Source organism: Salvelinus namaycush, chromosome 3 (assembly GCF_016432855.1).
Source record: "Salvelinus namaycush isolate Seneca chromosome 3, SaNama_1.0, whole genome shotgun sequence".
NCBI lineage: Eukaryota > Metazoa > Chordata > Actinopteri > Salmoniformes > Salmonidae > Salvelinus > Salvelinus namaycush.
The window spans coordinates 23402201-23412752 of record NC_052309.1 but is presented as its reverse complement, the minus strand read 5'-3'; the positions used below and the strand labels follow the sequence as shown (position 1 = coordinate 23412752).

Here is a 10552-nt window from a genome sequence, read left to right as displayed (position 1 = left end):
TGGTCCGTGGTGAGTAGTCACAGTCCTGATGTCTGGAAGTTATTTTCGGTATGTAAAAAAAGAGTAAAAAAATAAGTTACAAACAACGCAGATAAACGAACACAAAACAGAATCGGTTGGTAAAATGTAAAACGTCTACCTCCTGCTCCGGGGCCATCCGTGTGCAATAATAGTGTTTACATGATTTTTAAATTACTTTATTGAGCTTCACAATCAATTTGAGATACTTTCGGATGATTTGGACATGATATGCGAAAAATGCTAATATCGGTCCCATCACTTGAATGGGATTTGTGCCACAAATGCTAAAACGTTAGCATGTGGAAACTTCCCAACTGGTATTTACGATTTCGCAACTGGTAAATACCACCTTACCACTTGGTTGGAACGCAGCATTAGCCACTTGACATCCTGGTCAAAACATTTGGATGACGTTTCATATCCGTGTGGACAGAGAAAATGGCGGAAGTGGAGGAGACAAGTAAACTTATGGTAAGAAGAAAGCACATAATGTAACTATTCGTGTTCATATATACAACATTTACATAGTATACATTAATGTTTTTATAGGCGTGGTGTTAATATTAAATACAGATGAGGGAATGTCAACATTGGTGTTGAAGTTAGCTAGCACTACACAAGGAAAACGCTTGCAGTAACATTGTTGTATGTTCAGTAAAGTCACCATACATGCAAAAGTTCTCAATGGCTTCCAAAACCTAGAGAGAGAATTGATTAGTTTTTTAACGAGCCATGTAAACAATGGCTCGTTGCTGAACGAAGTAAGAGGGAGAACAGTAGCTATCTAACGTTACTGTATTATCTGTCTGTTTAGCCAAGCTAGCTCTCCACCATGCATGTGCCAACAGCAGCACCCAAACCAAATATTGTAATAAGACCGCATTGAATTATCATGAAGAAACTAAATTTATAGCTAAGCTGAAATAGAATAATCGGTTATCATTATTGAGAGCCAAATGTCTAATTTATTTGTACCTATGTTTCTTATTTCCAGTTTGCAGGTCTGTCAGATGTGTCCATTTCAGGGGACATTCCTGTTGAGGGGGAGATCAATGTCCCTGTTGGAACACCGAGTCAGGACAAAGAATACTCCACACTGGATGAACCTGTCAAAGACACCATAGTAAGATTTCCCTCTTTGTGTACATACTTGAATCCTTAAAGGCCTAGTGCAGTCAAAAATGTGATTTCCCCCCTGTGTTTTATATCAAATTGTACAACAGCTGATGAAACTAACACTGTAAAAGTGTGAAAGATTTATATCAGTGTTATTGCCTGATAGTTGCTGGTTGAAAATACAATCTACACAGGACCTTCTAATCAGCAGGTTTGCATGGATGGGAGTTTCGGCTTGTAATTATTTCGCCACTATGGCCTATTTATTGCCTTACCTCTCTTATCCTACCTCATTTGCACACATTGTATATAGACTTTTTCTATTGTATTATTGACTTTTGTTTATTCCATGTGTTGTTGTTTGTGTCGCACTGTTATGCTTTATCTTGGCCAGGTCGCAGTTGTAAATGAGAACTTGTTCTCAACTAGCCTACCTGGTTAAACAAAGGTGAAATAAAATTAAATAAAATGTGATTAGTTTGATTTTATCCTTCCACCAGACGATATAGTCGGGGGCAAAGGCCAGTTGTTAGTTGTGAAGTTGCTAACCAAACAGGCTGGTCATGAATTATTTTGGGATGTTTTGACTAGAGGTCGACCGATTATGATTTTTCAATGCCGATACCGATTATTGGAGGACCAAAAAAGCCGATACCGATTAATCGGACAATTTTTTTAATATTTTTTATTTGTAATAATGACAATAACAACAATACTGAATGAACACTTATTTTAACTTAATATAATACATCAATAGCTTTAATACATCATCAACTTCAAATAAATAATGAAACATGTTCAATTTGGTTTAAATAATGCAAAAACAAAGTGTTGGAGAAGAAAGTAAAAGTGCAATATGTGCCATGTAAGAAAGCTAACGTTTAAGTTCCTTGCTCAGAACATGAGAACATATGAAAGCTGGTGGTTCCTTTTAACATGAGAGGTAAGAAGTTTTAGGTTGTAGTTATTATAGGAATTATAGGACTATTTCTCTCTATACGATTTGTATTTCATATACCTTTGACTATTGGATGTGCTTATAGGCGCTTTAGTATTGCTAGTGTAACAGTATAGCTTCCATCCCTCTCCTCGCCGCTACCTGGGCTCAAACCAGGAACACATCGACAACAGCCACCCTCGAAGCAGCGTTACCCATGCAGAGCAAGGGGAACAACTACTCCAAGTCTCAGAGCGAGTGACGTTTGAAACGCTATTAGCGTGCACCCCGCTAACTAGTTAGCCATTTCACATCGGTTACACCAGCCTAATCTCGGGAGTTGATAGGCTTGAAGTCATAAACAGCGCAATGCTTGTAGCATTGCGAAGAGCTGCTGGCAAAACGCACAAAAGTGCTGTTTGAATGAATGCTTACGAGCCTGCTGGTGCCTACCATCGCTCAGTCAGACTGCTCTATCAAATCATAGACTTAATTATAACATAATAACACACAGAAATACAAGCCTTAAGTCATTAATATGGTCGAATCCGGAAACTATCATCTCGAAAACAAAACGTTTATTCTTTCAGTGAAATACGGAACCGTTCTGTATTTTATCTAACGGGTGGCATCCATAAGTCTATATTCCTGTTACATTGCACAACCTTCAATGTTATGTCATAATTACGTAAAATTCTGGCAAATTAGTTTGCAATGAGCCAGGCGGCCCAAACTGTTGTATATACTCTGACTCTGCGTGTAATGAACGCAAGAGAAGTGACACAATTTCACCTGGTTAATATTGCCTGCTAACCTGGATTTCTTTTAGCTAAATATGCAGGTTTAAAAATATATACTTCTGTGTATTGATTTTAAGAAAGGCATTGATGTTTATGGTTAGGTACACGTTGGAGCAACGACAGTCCTTTTTCGCGAATGCGCACTGCATCGATTATATGCAAAGCAGGACACGCTAGATAAACTAGTAATATCATCAACCATGTGTAGTTATAACTAGTGATTATGATTGATTGATTGTTTTTTATAAGATAAGTTTAATGCTAGCAAGCAACTTACCTTGGCTTCTTACTGCATTCGCGTAACAGGCGGGCTCCTCGTGAGGCAGGTGGTTAGAGCGTTGGACTAGTTAATCGTAAGGTTGCAAGATTGAGCTGACAAGGTAAAAATCTGTCGTTCTGCCCCTGAACAAGGCAGTTAATAGGCCGTCATTGAAAATAAGAATGTGTTCTTAACTGACTTGCCTAGTTAAATAAAGGTGTAAAAATATATATATATATATATTTTTTTTTACAAAATTCTGCAAAATTGGCGTCCAAAATTACCAATTTCCGATTGTTATGAAAACTTGAAATCGGCCCTAATTAATCGGCAATTCCGATTAATCGGTCGACCTCTAGTTTTGACCCAGTCGTTCATTCTATTCATCCCATGATGCTATGCTAAACAAATCATTGGCATGTAGCTAGCTAGCTAGCTAGCATAGGTTCAATGATGATGAGAGACAAGAACTTCAATAAATAATGTTTTAATAAATATTGTATAAATGGGCAACAAGAACTTCATCAAATAATGATTTGTTAAATAATGTATAGATAAGCAAAAACCAGCAGATTGTCAAGTCAATAATATAACATTAACGTTAGTTATGAAGGCTAGCTAGGCAAATTATGTTACTCCTCCTTTGCTAGCTAGCTAGCCAACTACACACAATCACATCAAGCAACTGAAATAATCTGTGCATTTTCTTTGGATATATCCATTATAATGATCCCGATAAATTAATTATCTTGTCTCAGAGAAGCTGCCAGTCTCGTCACAGTCATACATGGCACGGTGGAGACGGCAAAAATAAACTGCAACATGTTGCACAGGTCAGATGGGCACACAGCCATTAACCTCCGCTGTACCAAACCAAATGCTAGGCAAGAAGCATGCGGAAATAATGTCTTGACTCTTTTTTTTTTTTTTTTTCAGGGGAGATTAAGTTTATGAATGCCTGGTTGGGCTGCGGGACAGTGGATGCCCATTGTTACTTGAATTTTAATTTAGGCATCTTGCGGGAATTATCGCGAATAACTCCCTGCTATCAACCAATCAGCATCCAGGATTTGAACAACCTGTTTTATAATTAAGTGATAATGCCCGACAATATGGTGTTTGGCAAACCGTGATAATATTTCCTCCAAACACCAGCTAAGAGAGCATTATCACTTTTATACAACGGGTTACCAACGTATTCAAATAATGATTGACATATTTTCTTTTCAAAACTATTCATACTATTTCATCCTTCCACAAGATATTGTCCCGACACAAATCTAGGGTTGCTACCCAAGCCGGCTGGACATTCGTTCTATCAGTTCGGTTGTCAGAGACGCGGCCCAGTTGTTCATTGTTTTTGTTCTGTATCTATGGACGTGACCCAGTCATTCTTTCTAAATGTTCCATTGTCATACTGGCTGGCAACATTCTTATCCCATGCTTGCTAGCTAGCCAACTACGGCTAGCAAACAGTCACTTCAAAAAGTGCATGAAGAATAACAGCTGCATTTGCATTTGTTTAAGCTGTTTTCTAGTAACATTTATTTGGATACATCCATAACAATGAGCTAATGAGGTGTGATTTCACCTGACATAGAAATTGTGCTCTCTCATCAGGACACTGTTGTTTAGTGGAGCTAGCCAACAACACAGCTAACACAATCACTTCAAAATGAAGCTGGAAAGACTGCAAACTAGCTGCACTTTGTTTCTTTTTACCTTTTTTCAATTGACATTTCTCTGTATATATCCATAAAATGATGCCAGCTGATGCATGATTTCTACTCCCGACATGTTCATTACTATGGGACAGCAGGAAATGGAATTTGAATATTGAAACAATGTTGAAATGTCAGAGAGACAGACTGCAAGATTTATACAAATCTCTGCTGTTGAAAACAAGATGTTAGTCTACAAAACCTGAGATAATGTCTAGATGTTTTTTATAGTGGAGATCAAGTTTATTAAGTGCCTGGCTGGGCTGATGAGACAGTGGATTGTGCTGTCAGATGGAACAGAGTAAATCAGCATTTTAACATCAGATTTAGCTGGTGGTAACTTGTGGAATAGACACCAGCTGGAATGCACTTTTAACCAATCAGCATTCAGGATTAGACCCATCTGGTGTATAATAGACCAATAACAAAGAGAGTTCCAAACCTCTCTGCCAATAACGGCTAGTTTTCAGTTTTCCCCTCCCACTCAGACCACTCTTATTCTTGCTTGAGAAATAGTTTTTTGCTAAAAAGCTATTTTTGCCTATTTGAAATCTATTACAGTAAGGTACTTTTTACCCGGAAATTATTTGATAGTGATATAAAAATGTATGCATTTAATGACACCTTTAATTTGGCCCTTCCCTGATACATGGCATTTTAAAATCTCTTCTAAAATCTCCCTCATGCCTCATTTACAGTTGCGAGATCTGAAAGCAGTGGGGAAGAAGTTTGTTCATGTGATGTATCCCAAGAAGAGTTCAGCGCTACTGAGAGACTGTGAGTACTGTGTATTTTGAAAGATGAATTCATCTTTTAAACTATTCCAACACAATGAACAAGTGGTGTTATATGATGTGACATAGCTGTATCTAACTTGGTAATATATTTAACCAATGTGTACAAGGATAACAGTATAATGATATGAAAAACATTATATTAAATGACATTTGTAGTAGTACCTAGGAAAATGTGTCAAACAAAATGTGCCAGGTGTTTTAATATTATTTTAGCTCTCTCCAATACTACCTAGGGAAATGTGACAATGCTAAATGTGTTTGATGTTTTAGTAGGAATATTGTGTTTACTTCGTCTTCTTTTCCAGGGGACTTGTGGGGACCGTTATTGCTCTGCGTGACACTGGCTCTGTGAGTATTCACGTTTCAATGTAGTAGCAGAATATAACTGCTAACACTCTTTGAGAATGAAGGATGACTACAGAAGGATGAGCTATGGATTGATAATGTTTCCTTCCTGTTTTTTTAGGATGCTGCAGGGGGGTTCAGTTGACAGTAAGGATGACGGAGGGCCCCAGTTTGCAGAGGTGTTTGTGATCATCTGGTTTGGATCTGTCATCATTACACTGAACTCGAAGCTGTTGGGAGGCACCATGTACGTGTCTGTCATTTCCAACTGCCCAACTTTATAGCTGGCTTCCAATCATTATAGTGAAATTATTCCAGTATTAAAAATTGACATGAGAGCATTTTAACATGCAAATACTGTAATATGATTAGTTCCTTAATTTAATTTATTCATTGAAACCTTGTTTAAAAATGCCTGTTTTCCCTCCCTCTCTAGATCTTTTTTCCAGAGCCTGTGTGTGCTAGGCTACTGCATCATGCCTCTGACCGTGGCAATGGTTGTCTGTAGGCTAGTGCTGCTAGGTGGGTCTTGGGTGTTCAGCTTTATCGTCCGACTAATTGTGGTCACAGCATCATTCAGTTGGTCCACGTTTGGTAAGGAAGGTCCTTTTCATAAGGAGACAATTATATTTGTTTAAATTTAGTTGGCTATATTTATTGGTGCAAACACACCTCTACAAACACATTGACTGTTTGCAGTCATACTGACATCCAGTAGGTGGAGCTGTTGTATAAAGATTCACCTTCTAATGTTCCTCATAACATTAGTACTACATTTGAATATATTATTACTGTCTAATCTTATCATAAAACAAGTCACTGATAACTCATGAGTGTATGTATGTATATGATTTCCTCCCAGCCTCTACAGCTTTCTTAGCAGATTGCCAGCCTCCCAATCGCAAAGCTTTGGTGGTGTATCCTGTCTTCCTTTTTTACTTCGTCATTGGATGGATGATTCTCACATTCTCACCATCTGCGTAACAGTGGACTTATCTCTAAACTGAACTTATCCCAATCCTTTTGGAATAGAAGGATACAAATCAACACCATGTCATTTGTGAAAGCTGAGTGGAGTGTTGGGAGTACTTTTGATGGAAAACATTGTATGTTTCTTTGGAGCAACAAGGAAAATGGTGAGATATTAACCATAGTGCACAATGCTTAGCCTTTTTCTCTTTTTTGTGGCTCTATTATTGCTAAGCATAGCTAAGAAATACAGAGTACAATGGACAAAAAAGTCAAAGTGAGTCCCTATAAGGATGTCAGAAAAGCCTATCTGCTTGATTAAACAAGCTCTCTGTGTCTCACATGAAGAGATTACTTATCTAAATTTTTTCCTGCCTTGAAAATGATCTTACAATACCAACTAAGGTTCCTACACTAAGCACATTCCCCACTGTAATGTTAATAATTCATAATAACATGTAGACTAGCAGGAATAATGGGGACCATGCGATCTATATTGTATGTGTCATGGTCTATTGCCATTTACTTATGAATATGTGATGCCAGTATGTATACAGTACACTGCCTCACTATATCCTACTGCATATGTCCTATCACTCAAACATTGCTTGGAAACAGGTTTCTGTTTTATTTAGGAATAAGTAAAACATTTTCAAGTAGTATTATCTTATTCAGAAGGTAGGATTTGATTATCCACGGATAGTAAGTGGCAGTGTTGCTTGATTTTGATATGAGCAACCTAAAAAGTGGTGGTTGTAGGTGGCTGTAGTTTACATTTTCACATTTTTACTTTCACAAAGTTATGTTAAAATATATCTATACATTTCCAGTTCTCTTTCAATATTTGAATGTCATTCTATTAAAACAGAAATGCTGTGAAAAAAAACAATGGCACCCTCCAAAACCTGACTCATTTCTATTTGTTTCTATAATTGTGTTTTTATTTCAATTTTGTAATACGGTACAAAATCAGGGATTCCTGTCTTAAAGACATTGATAGAAGCTAAAGGGGGAATGATGGTGGAATAAGGTTGGTATACTTGGTACACTTGGTATACAAATTTCTTCTGTCACTAGCGATATAGCTCACATTTTATGCAAGAACTCTGGACTACACCAGCAGCAGTTAAACTGAAAAGTATATTTTGATTAGTTTGATAGCCTGTCAGAAGCCTCTGATTGTTATGGGTAAGTTTGCCAGCATATGTGTAGCTCCTGACTGTTGACTCAAGGCCTGTGTGTGAAGAGAAATTATTTATTGGGAGTATAACCTCCCCAAATACCTGCCCTGAAACCTCTTAAGTTTGTATTCTGTGTAAATAAAGCCCCTCTAGAGATTTTTTCTTCTGAAAATCATAGCACTTTCAAAACTCCAAGCAATGCAAATGTGTCTGTTTCCATGATGTTTGTACTTTCATATAACACTGTAAACCTATAATAACTAACGGGAAGTAAATGCATCCATTTCCTTTCAAATTAATCGTTTTTGTGAAGCTACTTAGGCTACATGGTGCTGAATTACGGTGAGTAGTCCCTCCCCACAGCTGCCCATGTCCCTTAATGTTGATGATATGGTTGTTACTGACAAGAAGCACATGGCTGAGCTCTAATCACTTCATTAAGTCAGGATTCCTATTTGACTCAGCCATGCCTCCTTGCCCGTCTAACATTTCCTCATCACACACCCCTTCTAATGCGACAAGCCCCGATGCTCCTCCCTCTTTTCCCCCTGCCCCGCTACAGAGTTTTTCCCTGCAGGCAGTCACTGAGTCCGAGGTGCTAAAGGAGCTCCTTAAACTTGACTCCCAAAAAACATCTGGATCAGATGGTTTAGACCAGGCCTGGGCAATTATTTTTCATGGAGGTCCATATTAGAATATCTTTTTTGCCATCGCGAGCCAGAATCATATTACAGGATTATACATCATGTGTATGACTGTGTTGACAGATCTATCTACTGTAAATCACATCCAGATATGCAACTTATTTAACTTTTTTAACATGCACAGAAATAAACCACATCCATGTTCCCCTCTTGGTAGGTATTTTCATTATTAAACATGCAGTGAACTACACGGAGGCAAAAGTATGCTGTGCATTCAGCACCACAGACAGAACTCTTGTTAATGGCTATGCACAAAAACACAAGAAAGAGAGAGAGCTCAACATTACATTTAAACTACTCAATCAGTGTGAGGAGTGAAGTCTCTGATGGGTATTGAATAGAGCAGTGAAGTCAGTTTCTAACGTCGCTATGCGCATGATTGCTGAGAGGTGAGAGACAGTAAAATAAGATCTGTGCCTTGACTTGTTATATTTCATCACTGAAAATGTATGTTCACATACATAGGTTGACCCAAACACTACAAACATCTTCTGAGCATGACTACTAATCTTTGGAAAGTTTTGTTCATCGAGAGATGCATAGAACCTCATAAGTGACATTGTTTTGAATAGTTCTCCAATCACCTCGTCAGACTGAAGATCGATAAGCTCAAGTTGCAGGTCAGTGGTGGCGTTATCCACATTGAAGATGAAATGAGAGGAAACCAACACCATGCCATTTTCCAACACTTTGAAATCCTCAAAACGATGAGAAAACTCACCGTTCAATTCTCGCAGCAGCAATGTATACTTCTCCCGCTGGTCATCTGATAGGGAACATACTAGTGGTGTCGGAAGGTGGGTGAGATTGTTGGCTTCTACTTGGCGGGACAGGAGTAGTACATTTCCCTTGAAGGCTTTGACAAGGCTGTATATCTGATGTGCAAAAAGGCCCTTCCCTTGCAGTTTGGAATTCAGTTCATTCATGAGGGCCAGGATGCCCACGGTGAAGGAAAAATCAGCCAACCATTTATCTTGCAGTTGAGGGAAATCCACATATTTTCCTTTCATTTGCAAAACCTCAGCAATCTCCAACTTCAGGTCCCACACCCTTTTAAGCACCTTCCCAAAACTCAGCCATCTCATGTTTGTGTGGTAGGGGAGATCTGCATGACCCGACTGTCTCTTCCAACAGGGAGACAAACTGCCTGTGGTTTAAAGATTTTGCTCTTATGAAGTTTACCACTTTAGTGACTGTATCCACAACATGGTTCATTTTCAGAACACATTTACAGAACGAACACCTGATGAAAAATGCAATGCAGGAAAATCATTTTCTGATCTGGGTTGAGTTCAGCTACTTGATCTTGTATCCTTTTCAAAAGGCCAACGTTCTTTCCTGTCAAGTTTGGGCACCCAGTGCCAGTGGTCAGACTGGATAACTTTTCAAAACTTATTAACCTCCTCCAATAAACCTTTCCCTGTGTTTGTGTTCTTCATTGACTGCACTGAAGCAAGCTCCTCTGTAATTTAAAAGTCTGGGGTTATGCCTCGTAAGAATATCAACAACTGCGCCGTGTCATGTGCATCACTGCTCTCATCCAGGGCCAAGGAGAAATAGATGAAATCCTTTACCTTTCAACTGTTGTTCCATATTCTCTGCGATGTCCTCAACACGCCGTGTCACTGTTCGTCTTGACAGGGAAACATTTTCAAACAGCTCTTTCTTGTCGGGACAAATTATTGCTGTAGAGTCAATTAAA

At 38.5% G+C, this 10552-nt stretch overlaps 1 protein-coding gene across 1 annotated transcript; it reads left to right on the top strand.

The window, feature by feature from the left end:
- Window positions 1-410: 410 nt before the first annotated feature.
- Window positions 411-7869, top strand: LOC120044274 (protein YIPF6-like). The gene is made up of 7 exons (XM_038988881.1): window positions 411-492; window positions 1016-1144; window positions 5553-5631; window positions 5957-5999; window positions 6118-6243; window positions 6433-6590; window positions 6859-7869. Exons 1-7 carry the CDS (start codon window positions 460-462, stop codon window positions 6978-6980), a joined length of 690 nt encoding a protein of 229 aa, XP_038844809.1. The 5' UTR covers window positions 411-459; the 3' UTR covers window positions 6981-7869.
- The last annotated feature ends 2683 nt before the right edge of the window (window positions 7870-10552 follow it).